The sequence below is a fragment of the Mytilus edulis genome, chromosome 10 (assembly GCF_963676685.1).
Source record: "Mytilus edulis chromosome 10, xbMytEdul2.2, whole genome shotgun sequence".
Lineage (NCBI taxonomy): Eukaryota > Metazoa > Mollusca > Bivalvia > Mytilida > Mytilidae > Mytilus > Mytilus edulis.
The window spans coordinates 9,154,834-9,176,277 of NC_092353.1; the positions used below are offsets into that span (position 1 = coordinate 9,154,834).

The following is a 21,444-nucleotide window of genomic DNA, read 5'->3' on the forward strand; positions in this document are numbered from 1 at the left end:
TATATTCCTGTTTTTCACATAAATTCATATACGGTAAAGTTTTATTTACAAAGGAACTATATCTCAGTGTATATTAATAATATAGTAGCTGATCAATAAATATTTTCTTTATTTAATTGCAAATAACATGTCAAAAGTTGGCAATTGCAATTATAAACCTCTTCCGCTAGACAAATATAGATGAACTGAATTTTAATGTGCGTATTGTTATGCGTTTACTTTACTACATTGGTTAGAGGTATAGGGGGAGGGTTGAGATCTCACAAACATGTTTAACCCCGCCGCATTTTTGCGCCTGTCCCAAGTCAGGAGCCTCTGGCCTTTGTTAGTCTTGTATTATTTTAATTTTAGTTTCTTGTGTACAATTTGGAAATTAGTATGGCGTTCATTATCACTGGACTAGTATATATTTGTTTAGGGGCCAGCTGAAGGACGCCTCCGGGTGCGGGAATTTCTCGCTACATTGAAGACCTGTTGGTGACCCTCTGCTGTTGTTTTTTATTTGGGCGGGTTGTTGTCTCTTTGACACATTCCCCATTTCCATTCTCAATTTTATATATTATGAATTATCAATCAAAACATGCATATAACTGTAGAGCCCCCTGCCCACAATCGGGAGATGGAAGTAGGATCTCGAGCAAAACCGTTGTAGTCAATTGTAAGGTTCAAAGCACTTTTTACATCCACTAACATATTGAGTATAGCAATAATCAGTTGTCCAATGATATACAAATCTTTTATCAGCCTTTAAAATATCAAAGGACACTACAACCTCTTTATGCCATGACAAAAGGCACTCAAATGCAAAAAGGAGCAAATTAAATGGAACTTAAAATTTAATTGGAGCACATGAAACAACCAAATCGGTGCCAATAAAAGACAGAAAATATAAAAACAATTGGCCCAAATGTCATTTAATTTATTCAGTGCAATGCAGACCACCATGACAGTCAAACTAAAAACTGTATTTGAAATAAAAATATTACACATCTATACACAGATTTGAAATAAACTATTATCAAATAGAGTCCCTGAAACAAACTTTACTCCTGATAACATAGTAAGTTACTCAACACTGAGATCAATTCTTTAAAAAATGAACAATACAAAATAAAAATTCCTAAATCAGAAAATAAAACTGTTATTGATTAGGATTAGCTATGTAATTTACAACTCTAAGCGAATCTATAAAATATGAAAGACTTTTCAAGGAGCATCACAATCAATGTTAATAATGTAAAGGAAAATACTTCTGAAATAAAATAAAATTTAAATAGTTACATAATAAATAAAAAAACGAACACATTAGCATGATTAATGTGATCAATTTATCAAAACGAATTATGCATTCTACACACAACTCAATTCAAACTTTAACATTTAAATTCAATACTTGTGAGTTCTTACACAGTAATAAACGTTATATTATATAATAACATGGAATGATCTTTGATCAACCAAAAAATATGATTAGCTTCTGAGGCACACTTGCTTTTTACAATTCCTCATTATTTACTGTCACTTAAAAAAATTGAAAAAAAAAAATCTGTATTCTACGTTCCACTAATGCTTTTATACTACAAGCTGCAATGTGGTGAATGAAACATTTCGGTCGAATTTTATATAAAATTTTACAATTAATTACAACAAATTGGTCACTGTGCCATAACTGTTTATGCCCAATTGATGGGCATTATGTTTTCTGGTCTGTCCGTCCGTTCGTTCGTTCGTCCGTCTGTCCTCAGTCAGGTTAAAGTTTTTGGTAGAAGTAGTTTTTGATGAAGTTAATTGAAGTCCAATCAACTTGAAACTTAGTACACGTGTTCCTTATGATATGATTTTTTAAAATTTTAATGCACAATTAGAGCTTTTGTCCCATTTTTACGTAACACTGAGTACAAAAAACGTTAGTGCAGATGAGGAATCCGTCTACTATGGCCACATTCTTGTTTCATGACTGAATTGGCACGCTTTTTGTGACCTTATATTTTATACTTCATATGCACATTTGTTATTCACTATTTTCAGTTAATATATATATATATATATATTAAATCAAAAACAACATCTACATGATTGTTGAAACATAAAGTCCATAAGTACTTAATAAATGCAGTAATTATATGTACATTTGAGCATACTATTTTTATGAACACAATATGGTTTCAATGCAGTAACTGGAATATCAATGTCCAGGTAAAAATACCCTTGCATTACGTGTACTGCATATAAAGTATGAGGAAAACAGTAAGGGGTGAACTGAAAACAATTATTTTTCAAAGAATTCTTCTAAATACAAGTCATCCTAGAAATATGTTACCATTTCACTATATGTCTGTTTATATAAATTAATTTCCACCACAATACTAATTTCACTTTAAAATAATGTCTGGAAGCTTTTTACTGAAGTCTAAACAAAAATATCAGTGACAATTCTCCAAGGACATGTTCCACTTCCGATAATCCATTACATTCATTGTCATACGTAAAAAAATGACCATCAACTAAAAAGATTGTCTCTGTATAATGTTGTTCGTACAGGCTACTAAATCCTCCCACTATGTAGCAGTATGGACCAATGTTTATGGTCCCTCTGAGATCAACATCACGGTTTTTAACTTGTGCATCTCTGATATCAACAATGATCATTGGGGGTGGTTCTAGCAAATCTGGTCTAAAATTGAAATGAAATAAAATCAGTTTATAATCCAGATCAAAAGTATGAAATTACTCAAAATTGCAAAGTTAACTTAATGCAAATATTTTTTCCAGTTTGCATGTCAAGAGTAAAAACCTTTATTCTTATTTCAACTTTTTTTTGGATCATCATTAAAATATGTTATGACACAGCTAAATTTACTACTCTGAATGATGCTTTAGAGCCCGTGCCGCTCACCTACGTATATGTGTATATTCAACAAAGGACACTTTCCAATATTGTAAACACTTTTGTATTGGTATTCTTTCTGTATGTTCAGTTTTTTCAAAATACACAAAAGGGTAACAAAATCATTATTTAAGGGCAATCAGTTCTATAAAGAGTAATTTTCTACTAACTATATCCGCAATATTTAACTTGAATATAGATTTTGCCCTGTCAATTATTTTTATGATCTAAAGTTTATATTTGTCCATAATAATGTTTATTATATAAGACAAAACGCAAAAATAATGACAAAACTCGCAATTAAAGGGTAATAAGTCCATAGAGGAGACGTCGGACGACCTCATCCACATTGTCTTAGTTGAAGATATTGTCTTGGCGATATTTTTGATTAAAAACGTTGGTATCTCTGTATGTTTTACAATTTAAATTAACTAGTAATGACCCCCCCCCCCCCCCCCAAGACCCTGTTTCGCTAATTATTTTTGAAATTTAAAGTTTCTCTGTATCTATTAGTATTCAAGATGTATATATATAGTAGGCCCCAAAAAAGGCAAAATTTGTCCTTTAAGGGCAATATTTCCAGACCTTTTATGTAGCCCCTTACAATTTTAATATTAATCATGTAAATGATCAATTGGGTAAGCTCAACATTTTTTTTAAAACAAGAAACCTCAATAATTATTTTGATTAAATTTAGTCATATAGTTTCAGCGGATCAGATATTTATAAAAGTAAACAAACATCGACCGCCAAAAAGTGATACGAAAAACGGACTGGGCCTATGGGCCAGTAGTTAGTTATCAAAGTTACCAGGATTATGATTTAATACGCCAGACGCGCATTTCTGATAACAAACGTAATGTTTTAGGTCATTTGTAAAGCCGTAAGGGGACACACAAAACATTAGAAAATAATTTTTTTTATTCGAGATCACGATAAAACATTACCGTTTTACCGAGATCTCGAAAAAAAATATATCGTTATCTCGATAAAACGAAATTGTTATATCGAGATCTCGGATTATTAAATCGTTATCTCGGATTATTAAATCGTTATCTCGATTTATTATATCGAGATCTCGATTTATTATATCGAGATCTCGGATTATTATATCGAGATATTGGATTATTATATTGTTATCTCGGTTTAATATATAGTTTCGTTTTCTCGAGATAACGATATAATAATTCGAGATCTCGATATAAGAGTTTCGTTTTCTCGAGATAACGATATAATAATCCGAGATCTCGATATAACAGTTGCGTTTTCTCTAGAAAACGAAACTGTTATATCGAGATCTCGGATTATTAAATCGTTATCTCGGTTTAATATATCGAGATCTCGATATAACAGTTGCGTTTTCTCTAGAAAACTCTTATATCGAGTTTTTGGATTATTATATCGTTATCTCGATTTATCTCGGATTATTATATTGTTATCTCGATTTATTAAAACGAGATCTCGGATTATTAAATCGTTATCTCGGTTAAATATATCGAGATCTTGATAAAAATATATCGGTATCTCAATAAAACGAAACTGTATTTCTGAATTCGTCATTTTGTTGTTATCTAACAAATACTCAAATTAATATAAAAAAAAAAATGCAAAGCATTCTTTAAAATTTTTACCTTAATTCATTAATTTATTTAGTTTAAGAGAATAAACTAGTGGATTTCCCTAACTATTTTTAACCGAAATTCCTTTGTACAATGTATGGACGACCTGAATACCAAAACATATATATATAAGTATTAAAATACTCAACGTATTCTTTATTTTAATTTTCACGTTACCTTTGCTGTTAATAGACCTCATTTGAAAGCCTAATAATAGAGGAACAAAAGTTATATAGTCAATATGTTCCGCAACGCATATTAGAGAAGTATTGAAGGACCTAAAAATAGAAATACGGCTGAACATTATGAAAAAGGTTATTTTAAATAATGGAATGAACATCAGCGACCCGTCAGCCACAAATTAAGGAAAACTTTATACACCATTTGAAAGCTTATTAAAAGAGGAACAAAATGATATAAAAAGTATGTGCCGCAATGACAGTTAGAGAGGTTACTGAGGACCTAAATGCCAAAATACACGTGAATATTAAGAAATGGCCAATTTTGAATAATGGAATGGATGTTTGGAATATTGGAATAGACTGTCGCGACCCTTCAACCCCTAATTCCAAATATACAGTATACCTAATTCGAAAGCTTATTAATATACCATTGTATCCCTCTTTCTATAAGCTTTCAAGTAGTGTATAAAGGGGTGGAAGGGTCTGTGTGACTCCTCTAATAAGCGTTGCGGAACATATTGACTATATGTCTTTCGTTTTCTATAAATAAGCTAGATAAGGTATAAGGTATGTATGTAATTAGGGGCTGAAGGATTGCAGCAGTCCATTCCATTTTTCAAAATATCGATTCCATTATTCAAAATAAGCTATTTCTTAATGTTCACGCGTATTTCGACATCAGACTTTTCTTGAATTGAATTTTAAATGTGCGTATTGTTATGCATTTACTTTTCTACATTGGCTAGAGGTATAGGGGGAGGATTGAGATCTCATAAACATGTTTAACCCCGCCGCATTTTTGCGCCTGTCATAAATTAGGAGCCTCTGGCCTTTGTAAGTCTTGTATTTTTTTAATTTTAGTTTCTTGTGTACAATTCGGAAATTAGTATGGCGTTCATTATCACTGAACTAGTATATATTTGTTTAGGGGCCAGCTGAAGGACGCCTCCAGGTGCGGGAATGTCTCGCTACATTGAAGACCTGTTAGTGACCTTCTGCTGTTGTTTTTTCTATGGTCGGGTTGTTGTCTCTTTGACACATTCCCCATTTCCATTCTCAATTTTATTTGAATTTTTGTTTCTGATATTAATTTGAATATTTGTAAGATAACATCAGAATGACGAATTCAGAAATACAGATTCGTTTTATCGAGATAACGATATATTTTAATCGAGATCTCGATATATTTAACCGAGATAACGATTTAATAATCCGAGATCTCGTTTTAATAAATCGAGATAACGATATAATAATCCGAGATCTCGATATAACAGTCTCGTTTTCTCGAGATAACGATATATTTTATATCGAGATCTCGATATATTAAACCGAGATAACGATCTAATAATACGAGATCTCGATATAACAGTTTCGTTTTCTCGAGATAATGATATATTTTTTATCGAGATCTCGGTAAAACGGTAATGTTTTATCGTGATCTCGAATTAAAAAAATTATTTTCTAATGTTTTGTGTGTCCCCTTACGGCTTCCGTACTACTACATTTGTTTACGCCCCGATTCAATTGTAGCACAATTCTTTTTAAATAATGATACATATGAAAAATCTTATTATTCTGAGTTTTGGACAATTAATGCTATTGTGAATAACTACTAGTACATGTATATATAATGAGAGAAACTTACTCTTGTGTGTCTACATAGCATCTACCTGAATCGCTACTTTCCAGAAAAGCAGAATTTACCATATTCTCTAATAACGAACAGTTCAAACCATTTTCAAGTCTGGCACTTCAAATAAAAAGTTAAATAATAGATTTTTAAACAAGATAACAAAAATTATCAACACTGTTTTAATCCTTTATATTATTTTGATAAACAGCTGTTCTGAGCATAGAAAGTCAGTGGAAATGGAAAACAAGAAAAACGTTTTTTTATGTAAAGTTTTTTTTTCTCTAGTTCTAAATAGTGATCCGCAGATATAAAGCTTGATTGCTTAGTATATTTATCATTTATAATGTGATTAGCTTTATATAAATACATTTCTACAGACAAAAAGAGGGACTATGTGTGAGCATGTGTCAAGTTAATGTTTGTTTTTATGTCTTTTAGCTTAAAGGACTCATTCGATGATTTGTATGTGTAGTTCCTGGTATCCTTCATGTGTATTGTGTAAATGTAAACAATTCACATGAAGTATATTTGAATAAACGAATAGAATCATCACTTACGATAATGTTATGCATGGGTGAAAATTCAGAACCTCAATTTTATCTCTGCTTAACCTTTCAGTATGCAGAATGAAACAACCAATTTTCCGGAATGGAGGACATATTATATCTCTATCTCTCCCAAAGAAATCGAGGTTCATGTTTCTCTCTGGGAGGTGTCTTGCCCATGCTTCACGTATATCATCAAAGTTCTGCTGCTGAAAAAGTGTGAATAACTCTGGAAGTACCTGAAACAAGATAAACACTTGGTATACATCTGAACTTTTATCATTCAAGGTAGCCTTCAAATAAACATAGAAAATACCATATGAATATAGTTTATAACAATATTTTTTAACACTTTCTCTGTATCTGTTTTTTTTATATATATAACATGGGTAGAAATGTCTTTGAATAACAAATACATGTGTTTGTCATCAATTGACGATTTTAAACATGTTTGAATTATTTGTAGATCAAATAATTTTACTAGTAAAGGATTCCCTATAGTTTGTATTGTTTTCGCAAAATGGTGCAAAAATTATCCATTAAAAGCAATAAGCTTCAGTCCTATAAGGGTTCATTTGACAACTGGCTAATTTGTAGATTAAGATTGTTATGGTAATATTTCTGTTTCAACATTTTTCTCTAGCGTTTATAGTTTTCAAGATAATTTGACACAATCAAACACGTTTTGGTAAAACGAATTAATTGCAATAGTCATTTTTTTATTTGCTACTGTACATATTTTCATATGTTCAGGTTGGAATCTCGATAACGAAAATATGAAAAGTATAATATAACATACATGTGTATATTCCTTATTAACTATAACATGGTATAAGCATGATATAGACTACATTGATAAATGACGATACGATTGTATTGCAGATCAAACGATAGACGACAGTTTGATCATGTAAATCATGTTATTCAAATTAATATGTTATCTTTTATTTTTCATTTTAGTGGTCATCCTTTAGAACCGTGCATCCATTTTGTAATGTGTTTAAATGACATGGGGAAGGTTTGTTCACATAAATTTTAATAGCGTTCATCTCTACTCCATGTGGTGTTTGTACAAAGTCAGGGTAGCTGGTAGGTTTTTTTTTGTGCAGTTTTTGTGGTCTGTTTAAAATTACAGGGAACTAGTTATCTTGTAATATGTAACAGAATGTTAATTATCAACATACCATGAAGTTATACTGGTATACTAATATTTCAGCAAACATTGATCCAAAATTGTTCATATTCTGTTTTTATGTTTAAATTCAACTTATAACAATTTTAGCTCTGCAGTCCGTGCTTAAAAAAAACAATAGCTCTCATCCTGTGCCTAGCAAATTTGTGTTAATACTATTGTTAATTTTAACAAAAAATGTTAGAAAAATAACAATATTTACACCGAAATGAGCTGTGGGGATCTGAGGTGGGGATAATAGATATAATAGTTTTTTTAATCACACTGGCTGTTGAATTATTTATGTAAACGATCCTACAGTCTTTCAGAAAATTGGTACTCTTTACTTACAGTATTAAAAACAGGTGCTTGTGACGCAATGAAGTAGGTGATAAGACCAGACAGCAAGGTCAACTGTATAAAGATCACTGTCAACAAATCAACAGTGCATGTGTTTCTTGTTTGTCCATTAAGGTTGAGATTTCCTTGCCTTGGAACACACATATCTGTGAAACAAAAATATTTATAGATTACTATGCCTGGTCAGTAACTCAACAATACATTGTCCTATTAGTCTAAAAAGTATATGACATGTAGAGCTAAACCTGTTTCACACTTTCACCTATGTCAGTTTTGCTCTTACTGCTTTCGTTTCTGAGATGAAAGCAAAAACCTTCATTTGACCACTATGTTCTATCTTTAGACATTGCCACCATGTTTTTAAATGGATTGAATCCCCGAATACAATCGTTAAATTAAACATCCTCAGTAACATTCAATTGAAGTTTTTAAGTATTTTTCAAAGTAGTTTCAGAGAAGAAAATAAAAAAAAAAAGAAATACAACTTTTACAAAATATGTAAAATAAAAAGAAGATTGTAACTAAAGGCAACAGTAGTATACCGCTGTTCAAAACTCGTAAATCCATGGACAAAAAACAAACTCGGGGTAACAAACTAAAACTGAGGGAAAGGCATTAAATATTCGAGGATAACAACGACACAACATAAAAATGTAACACACACAGAAACGGACTAAGTATAAAACAAAATCCGGTGAGAATAACAAATATAACATCAAAACCAAATACACGAAATTTGGGATAGAAAAGAACCGTGACACATTTTATAGTAATGTTAAATCACACTCAAACACAAGAGAAAACAAACGACACAACGGAAACACAACGTCAAAATGTAACACACAGAAACGAACTATAATATAACAATGGCCATATTCCTAACTTGGTACAGGACATTTTTAAAGAAAAAAATGGTGGGTTGAACCTGGTTTTGTGGCATGCCAAACCTCGCACTTTAATAGCAATGTTAAATATAACATTAAAATGACAACACAATATTACAGGATTACAATACAAATAAATAGGAGAAAATATTAGACTAAGAAACACATGAATAATAGCTAACAAAAGGCATCAGGTTTAATCAATACGCCAGAAACGCGCCGTCCACACAAGACTTACCCGTGACGCCCAGAGTTCGAAAAAAATATATAAATATAAAAGTTCGAAATGCAAAACAAGTACAAGTACAGCACTGAGGATCAAAAGTTCAAAAAAGTGCCAAATACGGCTAGCTAGGTTTTCTGCTTGAGATAAGAACATCCTTATTATTTAGAACAATTTATGCTATTGCAAACAGTAAATTTTAACAAATGAATATACAAGATATACATGATAAGACTGAAGTATTAACTAATTACAGAAAACAAAACCCGGATACATACATAAACCAACACAAAAAGTAGACACATCCGACTTCAAGGCCTCAACGCGAAAAGTGAAAAAAGTGACGTCACATACGAAGAAGTGAAAAGTCACACAAAAAATTACGTCACATTTGAAATTCTGAACAGCACAAAAATGACGTCACATTAGAATGACTCAAACTATATCTCAAAAGTATGATAGAATTAGGATTGATTTATAATTATATTTGAACTAAATACTGATACTAGTATTACATTTATAATAATAACAATGCACATTACAATACTTATTAATATTAAACTAAGGTAGCAATTAAATGTATTATATAGCTATGTTCGGTTTGTTTTGAATCTAACTTCAAACGTAAAACATCGTACAGATTACATTGAACTAAATCAAATCTAATAAATGAAGGGGGTGATATATTTTTTTTACCATAACACATGAATATAATAGAAAAGACGTCAACACATTTGACAAAATCCGATGAGAATTACAAATATAACATCAAACTAAATACATGAATTTGGGATAGATAAGTACCGTAACACGTCTTATAGTAATGAGAATTCACACAAGTTTGTAAGTGTTGCCTACAGTTTTAAATGTCATTGTTATTTTGTCTCTTGTGGGGAGTTGTTTCATTGGCAATAAAACCACATCTTCTTTTTTTTTTTATATTACTTGACTATTTTGATCATGTTGACTAATATTTGTAGATTTTTTTTTGCAATTTATACCTACTCTGTATCTCTTATATTAAAAAAAAATAATAAAAAAAACCTATTTCGGAAAGTAACCTTACAAAGGATTGTCCAATTTCATAGCAGATAGATCTGGACTTATTGATCACTATAACTCCATGTCACGTTTGCTCTAACTGCTATAGTGTTTGAGATAAAAGTCCAACACTTCATTTGACTCCTATGTTATATTTTCAGGCAAAGGGAAAGGTAAGAATAAAAGGAGGGCATATATTGTCTACTTCACGATATAAAGTACCTTATCATATACTTAGCATTGATATGATAGCTTTGGCATATGTGTAATGAACGGAAGTGCACAAGCCATAATTTCCCTGTCGGGCTGATAACCCATATCAGGGTCATCTCGTGCAAGTTACCTAAAGTTATTTCTGTATCGTCTGTTTACTTTTCCATTGTGGTGTCAGATGTGTTTTATTATGACGTCAACATTACACGGGAAATTTTGTGAAGTCCATTTATGGCGGACAAATAGCGAATGGGTGTATTGGATCCAGTGGTATATCTGTTTGTACAGAACCAGCTGTTATTGAAAAACAGATGTAAACATGACTAAATCCAATGATATACATTTTCTCAATGATGATAGTTTATCATGGATTTACAGGATCAGCTATTGCTAGACAATTATAGCGTATTTTATGTTGGACTTTGTAAAGTTTTTGACTGCTTTAGATATTTCATTTGTTTAATTGCCCTACTTAAAACAATTGCTGTAAGTATATGATAAAGAGATTGATACATGGTGTTTTCGATATCGGCCTGGGTATCATTCCTCGACCTATATCAGCACCTCGACTTCGTCGAGGGCTGATATGGGGGTCTCGGAATGATACCCGGGCCGATATGGAAAAGGCTATGTAAGTAGTGTATATGGGACAGTATGAGCCCCATGAAGGTGGACGTCGGAAGCGAACGCTATATTTACACAAGCACGCGTACGCCGACGTTATAATTGGGCATAAACGCGGACGTCAGAGTTGGACTTGACATTAGGATACATATGGTATGACTTTTTTTGGATTCGAGCGTCACTGATGAGTCTTTTGAGTACTAAACGCGCGTCTGGCGTAAATACAAAATTTAATCCTGGTATATATGATGATTTTATTGTACATCAATCTGGCGCGTGTACATACACCACTTACTTCGCCCGCTTAAATTACAGTCTTCGTACCAGAAAAAACCTTGCATGGAACAGATCGGACTTCAATGAAAGTTCTACCACTTAGATAAGTAACTGCTTATACATGTTTATAACAACTGTAAGAATTTTTCAAGATATACTATTTATATTAATCAGATAAACTGTCACTCAATCCAGTAGGCGGTACTAAAAATGGATGCACGTGTAAAGATAATTGTTTTTAAATGTTTGATATCAATACATAAAATGTTTATCTTTTTCTTTTTTAGTTTTTGGATTTCTTATCTTATTTACATGACAATCGTGAAACATTCAGTAGTATTGCTTTCCGACTTATTTTAACCACTTAACAAATATAATATGGTGATGATTAAAATGACACCTCAAATAATAAGATCAAGAGATAAAGCACATTTGGTGATTAAAAATAAGTATCTTTATACACTTTCTTTCAATAACATGTTTACAGGTTTACACTATTTTAATTGCTCCTAATTAACAGCCATAATCAACAGTCATAAAAATATCCTCTTTGACATGAAATATTTATCGTTTTTGAAGTTTTTCGATTTCTTATCTTATAAACATGACACCCGAGAAACATTCAGTATTATTGCTTTTCTACTTCTTTGAAACACTTTATTTGTATCATATGATCAAACTTTTACCCCCAAATGATTAACTAAAAGGATGGAGCACGTCTGGTAAATTAAATTAAAAAGGAGATATCTTTACAAAGGATATGTATGCAGACATATTCCATTTCAACTGTTTTTAATTTACAAAGATTCTTTTTAAAAGAATTAACGCTAATAAATGACAGGGGATGGAGGAAACTTAAGAAACTCACTTCTAGAAAAACCTTTTAAATGTTCTACTTTCAAAGCAACAATACTTTTTATATCATTTTAGTACATAAAATAGGGAATTTATTATAATTGACAGGAGTACAGAGATAAAAAAGTAACTTAAAAAATAATGACAAAAATATTACTTTCATAAATAAGTTATTAAAGTTATTCCTTAAATATTTGTAAGTACTAATTCTTTTAAAGATGTATGAAATAACTTATTTATGAAAGTAATATTTTTGTCATTATTTTTTAAGTAACCTTTTTATCTCTGTACTCCTCTCAAATATAATAAATTCTCATTTTATGTACTAAAATGATATAAAAGTATTGTTGCTTTGAAAGTAGAACATTTAAAAGTTTTTTTTCTAGAAGTGAGTTTCTTAAATTTCCTCCATCCCCTATCATTTATTCGCGTTAATTCTGTTTAAAAAAAATCTTTGTAAATTAAAAACAGTTGAAATAGAATATGTCTGCATACATATCCTTTGTAAAGATATCTCCTTTTTAATTACCAGACGTGCTCCATCCTTTTAGTTAATTATTTGGGGTAAAATGTTTATAAGATAAGAAATCGAAAAACTTCAAAAACGATAAATATTTCATGTCACAGACGATATTTTTATAACTGTTGCTTATGTCCGTTAATTAGGAGCAGATGAAATAGTGTACACCTGTAAACATGTTATTGAAAGAAAGTGTATCAAGATACTTATTGTTAATCACCAGATGTGTTTTCTCTCTTAATCTAATTATTTGAGGTGTCATTTTAATCATCACCACATGATATTAAATAAGTGGTTCAAATAAGTCGGAAAGCAATACTACTGAATGTTTCACGATTGTCATGTTAATAAGATAAGAAATCCAAAAACTAAAAAAGAAAAAGATAAACATTTTATGTATTGATATCAAACATTTAAATACAATTATCTTTACACGTGCATCCATTTTTAGTACCGCCTACTGGATTGAGTGACAGTTTATCTGATTAATATAAATAGTATATCTTGAAAAATTCTTACAGTTGTTATAAACATGTATAAGCAGTTACTTATCTAAGTGGTAGAACTTTCATTGAAGTCCGATCTGTTTCCATGCAAGGTTTTTTCTGGTACGAAGACTGTAATTTAAGCGGGCGAAGTAAGTGGTGTATGTAAACGCGCCATATTGATGTACAATAAAATCATCATAGATACCAGGATTAAATTTTGTATTTACACCAGACGCCATTTCGTACTCAAAAGACTCATCAGTGACGCTCGAATCCAAAAAAGTTAAAAAAAAAAAATAATAGATAAATAAAGTACGAAATTGAAAAAGATTGAGGACTAAAATTCCTAAAAGTTATGCCAAATTCAACTAAGGTGATCTATTCCTGAGGTAAAATTATTCCTTTTCAAAATTATCACAGATTTATGTGTCAGGGGATGAACGCTTAAAGGATAAGCGTTCAGAAAAAAATAAGTCGCGTCCATTTTCAAGGGTGTGAAGTCATTAAAAGCGTCCACCTTGGAGGGTATCCTGTTCAAACATTAAGGTATAGTGTCCAGGGTTTAGGACCAACTATAGCGTCGGCGTTCGCGCCCAAATACGGCGTTTGTGCGAGTCATACCCTTAGGTATGCATCCCAATGTCCAGTCCAACTCTGACGTCCGCGTACTAAATTATAATCCTGGTACCTTTGATAACTATTTATGCCCTAATATACCGTCAGCGTCCGCGCGTAGGCCCAAATATAAAGTCGACGTCCGCGTGCATGTCCAAATATAGCATTCGCGTCCGACGTCAACCTGTATGGGGCTCATACTGTCCCACATACACTACTAATGTATTAATCTCTATTTATTTTATATATGTAAAGTGCATTGTTTGTTTCAATTATGAAAGTTTAAATTATTTAGCAAGAAGAAAAAGTAGAGTTCAGTTTTGAACAAGTAATTATCCTGCTCACTGACGCAAATTATCGAAATAAGTTAATGTGGAACACTTAGGTGAGGAAACTCTAATGTGCTTTTGAAGGGTAAGAAGTACGTGTTCATATGATAGGCTATAACTGTGTTGATAGTTTAAACATATTTTATTTGCTTAAATGTACATAAGGGATGAGACACAAGTTAATCAAACTGATATAGTCTTCTTGTGTTGGATAAAAACCGCATTTTTTATACGTGTGCATGTAAAACAAATTTTGATACAGCACAAACAACAGTTTCTAAAGGACCAAAAAAAGTGAAAAAGTATATTTCAACAAAACGCATTTGAACAGCTGATGTTGTTAAACCCTGCTGACTGCCATATATATGTATATATATATGGCAGTCAGCAGGGTTTTTATATATATATAAGTGTCTAAGAATGAAACTTTAACACACTAATTAGTTTTATAAAATTAGTTGTTATATCTATAATACTAAAATTACGAGGTCCAATTTGTCAGCCGTCATCACGTAAAAACGACGAATCAAAGAATTCAACTTTATATACAACTAATATAGTACAAAGGTGTAGATTAAAAATTACACCACTCCATGCCCTTTTGTTTTCAACGTAATTAATATTGCCAATAATTAGGAAGTTCCGGGTCGAGTCCGATACCGATTCAAATAGTATAATCACCTGTTACCTATTACCTTATCTGTACGTTCCGCATCTGACAGGCGCATCACCAAACGGTGTATTCAGGATTAATATGCTATATACACGGGTCATAATCACAGGGTTGACACTACTAAATTGTCAAATTGTTACCTATTGTAGTATTTTAATCCGTAAGACTTTCTAAGACAACAATACGAATACTAAAAATCTGGACTAAAAATAAGTTTCAATTTGTTAGCGGGCATGACGTAAAACAGCGAATCAAAGAATTCAACTTTATTTATAACTAATATAGGACAATGCTGTTGATTAAAAAATACTCCATTCCAGGACCTTTTGTTTTCCAAATAATTAATATTACCAATAATTGATAAGTTCCAGTTCGACGGGTTTAAACAGAAAGATTTGAAAGCAGAGAAAATTTTGTATCTTATAATCGGCATGACTTTATCAGATGACAGTACTAATACTAAAATAAGGCTTGCGCATAGATATATACTTTAATTCAGTCACGGACCTGCGATATCACGGGTGTGTACTTGTTTTATATATTATTCACGCAATATTTCGCTAAACAAATTAACTTCATCGGGCGTGTGCTTCTAACTAGGTGAAATCGGGTGCATGACAAAAAATATCTTTGTAGCTTGAGCTACACAATATTTGTGTAAAAGTTTAACATATTGATTGATGGTCTATATAAAACATATTTTTTGCCGTTTGTTGTACATAACAATGTTTAAATTTAAACAGATAGTTGTTTTAGTTATTAATAAATAGAATGAAATTCATGATTTATTCCTTTGGTTTTGGGTAGAACTGTTTTTCATCCCTCTCATTAAGTCCATCAGGTTCAAGAGTACGTAGCTGATGCATCCAGAACCTTTCTCTCTGCTTTCTCCTTTCGGAGTCCCAATTTTGGTTAATCTCAATTATTTGAAAGGTGATATTATCAGAGTATGTCCTGTTCTTATGAGGTGTCTCGTAATTGGACAGTTTTACATATATATAAGGTTACTTCCATTTAAAATAAACAATATTGTTCAACAATGAAGTAATTAAAATGACTTACTTTTTAAGTAATCTGGGACGAATGTCCTTTTAGATTCCTTTCTAATCTTTGTCTCCAGTTTGCCTTTAGACATTTGTAATTTTTTCATGTCATCTAAATTAGAAGTACATAATTCATTTGTTGGATGGATATTGCCTTTCAAAGCTCCATTTACTATGTTTGCATTATCATTACCAAAGCTATATGAGTTGTGTATCCTTACAACTGTAAAATGATCTTCCGGACCTTCCTCATCAAAGTATTCAGTGTCAATTGAATCCAAATCGTCATTATCTTCTGAACTATGTCTATCAAGAGCATTATAATAAGCAGAAAAATCATCCCTTAATGGTCTGTTATCAAAACTTAATGTGTCTGTAAATACTTTCTTTGGAATGTTGAGATTTTTCTCAAATGAAAAAGATCTATTTCTTAAAATCATCTTATAATTTCCATCATTTTCAATTGGGTGAGCAATATATTTATTTGGAGTGTCTGAAGAAATTTGTCTCTGCACATTACCTGTAACCTCATTATGAATTTGATAATTAGAAAATGAAGAATTATTTAAATGACTGTACACATTTTTCTGCAAAGACGTATTTTGCATGACATCTTTATTGCTGACGTCAGTGTGAATGTTATTTTCTGTGACCACAGTTTGATTTTTACACTCCAAAACTAAGAAGGAAGCTTGATCTATTTCTGATGTAGAAGTAAATATATCTTCAGCAGATATTTCGTCTAATATTCCGGGAAGAAAGTTTTTAGATGATGGTGTGCTTGGTTGTGGTTGAATGCCGGATCTGGCCTTATTTGTGGAACCTTCAGTATCAGAATCGTTTTCTATCTCATTATGTACAAATCTTGTACATGATGTTACCTTGGGCGTACAACTAGTTTCAGCAGCTGTGTATGTTCCTCCAGGAAATTGCTTAAAAGTGTGTGAAGTAGAAGAAGATGAAATGTATTTTGAATTGCCAGTCCTAGGAGCATTTAAACTATACATATAGTCATTATATTGCAGCATTGTATTATTTGCTGAGTGAGGTTTATCTGTTGATTGTGTTATTCTTTTTTCCTCAGCTAAAAGTGGGGATATTGACGGATTAAGAAATACCACTTTGGCAAAAGTATCAAAACTATCTTCTTTAAAAGTAGTTGCATCTTGTGAATTCGGAATTATCCTCTCTGAAAAATGTGTAGTTTTAGGATCACTTTTTTTGTTATTCTTTTTCTCACTTAAATTATTCGAACCACTTTCTCTGTTTATTTTTGAATTTTGAGTAAACTCATTTCTATCTGAATTTGTTCCTTGATGTAAATATCCTACACATGCGGAACCTACATCTGACAGCAAAGATATATTACTGTTCCTCTGTTGCAATGACCTTTGTGTTTCATCTCCCGTTTGAGCAACAAGCTCTTCGATACTTACTAAGTTCGACGAATTGGATTTCACATCAGTATTCGAAGCAGCGAAATCACATATACAATCATTATCTGGTCTCTGTATACATTGATTAGTGTGCAATTTGCCTTCTGATATAAAATCACTTGGTAACTCGTTTGGTCCAGTTTCTTCAGTTTCATTTACTGTATCTGGGGGCAAGGAGGTTGGCTGATTTAAACTTAATATGGCTTCATTGCTTGAAGTATTACAACTATCATCATGCTTATCAATGTGAACTGATGGACGATCAGATTTGTTTTCTTGGTTTTGTTCGGCTGCATCCATCGTTTTCTAACAATCTGAATTAAAAAAAGAGCAAGCATATGATTCCTTCACCAAATCTTTCTGCATACATGTGAAGCAAGCAGTCAAAGGGGTAGGTCCGGTAAGGGCTGATTTTGGCCTCAAATTTCAGGCTTATCTAACGAAAGATTTTGGACGCTTTTTAAACACTTAAATGTCTATTTCAATTGATTTGATTAGTTTTTGTGAAAGATTTTAACTGGTTTTGTCAAGCTTTAATATGAAAAATCTATCAAATATGCCAAAACACATCACTTTTGAGATGGTTTTTGTCAAAAATGAAAGTGGCCGCATCCGTGTTCATCCTCAACCTTTATATATGTTATGTATTATCATCAAATACAACTTACATTTAAATATTATGGATAAACACGAATGCGGCCACTTTCATTTAAGTCGAAAACCGTCTCAAATTTAACTAAAATGCTAAAATTGTGAAGATTTCAGTAATTTAGCACGACTTTATGATGTTAGTACACGATATATGTACATGGTATCGTCAAAAACAGCCTATATTTATGTAGCAGAAGCATTCTACTTTCCAATAAATAGCTTAAAGATTACAGTTTCACAACTTTGTAAAACTGCTATATTTTGGGGCCAAAAAGGGGTCTTACTGAACCTTCTCCTTTGAAAGTAATCACTCTTTTTAAGAGTCGACTGACAGTTATCGTCATATCGATACCTGTTTCAGGTTAAACATAATGAGGCCAGTTGTACTTGAACGACATTTGAGATATAAAACAGGAATGTGTCCCTAGTACACGGATGCCCCATATGCACTATCATTTTCTATGTTCAGTGGACCGTGATAATAGGGGTCAAAACTCAAATTTGGCATTAAAATTAGAAAGATCATATCATAGGTAGCATGTGAACTAAATTGCAAGTTGATCGGCCTTCAAGTTCATCAAAAACTACTTATACCCCAGTAGACCAAAAACTTTAACCTGAAGCGGGACAGACGAACGAACGGACGGACGAACGGACGCACAGACCAGAAAACATAATGCCCATACATGGGGCATAGAAAGAACATTTCTATGGGAGGGGATAGCCATGGAATTCAATATGACCTTTTAAAAAATAAGGTATCTCTCAGTTCCTTTTTTCATAATAGTTATCATAAACGACAAAAAAGGTAAAAACTCATATGTTTTTGGTAATGTTAATAACTTACATATCAAAAGTTGACAGTAGGTGAATTAAATGTTTTTGTAAGATTCTTCAAGTCATATCACACATTATAAGTTTAAAAATATGTCGTCAACTTAGAACTCAACCTCATCTTAACATTCAGAGAAAAAAACATTGGATGATTCGGCTGATTTTTGAAACAAAGTACATTTAATAGCATGATATCAAATTGGCGAAAAATATTAAAGTGATTTATATAGAGATTGTATTGCAAACAATTGTCTTTATTAATTACCTTCTTCATATCAGCAGACTAAGCAGGATCATATATAACAACATCAAATATTGAGTATTGAATTTGGTGAAATGGAATACGTTGCAGATGCAGATGCAGCAGATAATGGGAATACTTTTTCTGCATGGTCACAGTTATTGATATCATCTGAAATACAATATGTAAAATTAACCTAATTGGACACAATATATGTTACATTATTGCTAGAAGAATTTCTTAGGACAGCATTTAGGATAAAGTAAGGACCGACTTACGACACGTCTCAGCATGCACATCGAAGCTATCGTAGGAATATCTTAGCTAGGACCTCCTAACCGATGTCTTAAGTATTGGTGGAAAAGAAAATACAAATTAGATATGAAAAAATTCAATATGATATCATATTTTATCAATAATTTTGTTTTTTCAAATATAGTTAATTAGAAACTAATTATTAGTGTTACATTAACGATAATAAATGATTATTGTATAATATTGGTACATTTAAGCTGTGTAAAATAAATTATAAGACAAAAATAATAACTACGTATTATATAAAAATTTAACAAACTAATTGTAAACTAGATATATAATCGGTAAAAATCATTACATGTTTTTGAGTGCGTTGAATTCGAAGTGTCAAGGTTTCAATATTTAACAGTCCAAAGACAAATCTCGTGCATTTTTCATATAAATCCGGAATATTTAAACTATTTGACTACTGGTAAAAACAACAATACGTGTGAAAATGATCAAAAGGCGAAATTGAATATATCTAAAGTTAGGACTATCCTTAGACCATCTTAAGACACATAAATTGGTATCCTAAAGTTAGGACAATTCCTAGAATTTTCCTAAGTTGAGACATGTTTGATAAACCAACTTAGGACTAAGGTGTGTCCTAAGCTGGTCTTAGGACACGTCCTAATCCTAAGAGAGCTTCGATAAACAGGCCCCTGATTTATTAACCTGGCGATTTTTTTTCTTTCAAAAACACATTTTCAAATGTTGATTTCTTGGTAAATTAAATCAAAGCAAGGCCATTTACCACATATTCTTTTTTACAGCTATTATTATTTATATATATATATATTATAATGACTATTGAGGTAAGACATTGTGTATAGAGAGGTGTGATAAAGTGTCTAGTCAATTATGTAATACAATACATTAATCGAATTCAATTAACATTGGCCGAAAGTGGAGTTGCTTCGAGTTAATACTTTTGATGGTAATTAAAATTGCATGAAATTTGTCCATCATACTGGTATTGTATCAGTACTCCTACTTGACTTAGGAAATAATTTCAATTCAATATTTCAGAAATATTTTGGGATTGCACTTCCATAGCAATACATAGTTTGAGACAATTATTGTACAAGGACTTATATTAGCGTCAGCAGCAATATAAATTCTAAAACAATACAAATCTTATTTTAAAAGTGCATATATTTGACAGTTCATTTTTAAAAACATGTTCAATTAATTAATAGATATTTTAAACTTTTTATTAACAAAAGAACAATTTGTTTTAATCTTAGAAAAGCACGATGTTACTGATGTGGATGAAATATACAACAATATGCGGTATTTAGAAATTTGAAAAAATCATTCACTTTAAAAATAATGTATCGAACAGTGTTCCGTATATTTTTCCTTTGTATTCTCTAAAAAAGGTAAAATTTGTTTACTTTTACAGATCTGGATACCAAAATGTATTTCAAAATGTATTATATATTTTGAGAAATGATATATCGCTCTGGTTAACAAATAATACACACATGTGTGAATACACAACAGTCAACAGTTGAACTCTCCTAATGAATGTTTATAAATACACATTTCTTGCTTTATATGCATATTGTGCCAGATCAAACACTATATATCTTAATATATACTGACTAAAACATACCTACACCGTGGAGGACCAAAGTTTGACAACAATTTGTAAAAGAACCAACGGGATTCCTCGTGGATGGTAAAATTATAAATATACCAACAAACTACAAAGGGGAGTAATTCAAAAAATATATGGAGCGCAAGGCATACTCCCAGTCTGATATTCAAGAATTGTTTTGTCAATGAGTTAGAAAAATGA

General features: G+C 31.6%; 1 protein-coding gene across 1 annotated transcript; it reads right to left on the minus strand.

Annotated features, from left to right (window-relative positions):
• Nucleotides 1-898: 898 nt before the first annotated feature.
• On the minus strand, nucleotides 899-21,430 carry LOC139493327 (uncharacterized). Its single transcript, XM_071281644.1, has 7 exons — nucleotides 21,259-21,430; nucleotides 19,368-19,514; nucleotides 16,201-17,931; nucleotides 8,389-8,543; nucleotides 6,879-7,105; nucleotides 6,334-6,438; nucleotides 899-2,674 (listed from the first exon to the last, which is right to left on the minus strand). The coding sequence occupies exons 3-7, from the start codon at nucleotides 17,915-17,917 to the stop codon at nucleotides 2,401-2,403; spliced, it is 2,478 nt and encodes an 825-aa protein (XP_071137745.1). The 5' UTR covers nucleotides 17,918-17,931; nucleotides 19,368-19,514; nucleotides 21,259-21,430; the 3' UTR covers nucleotides 899-2,400.
• Nucleotides 21,431-21,444: the final 14 nt, after the last annotated feature.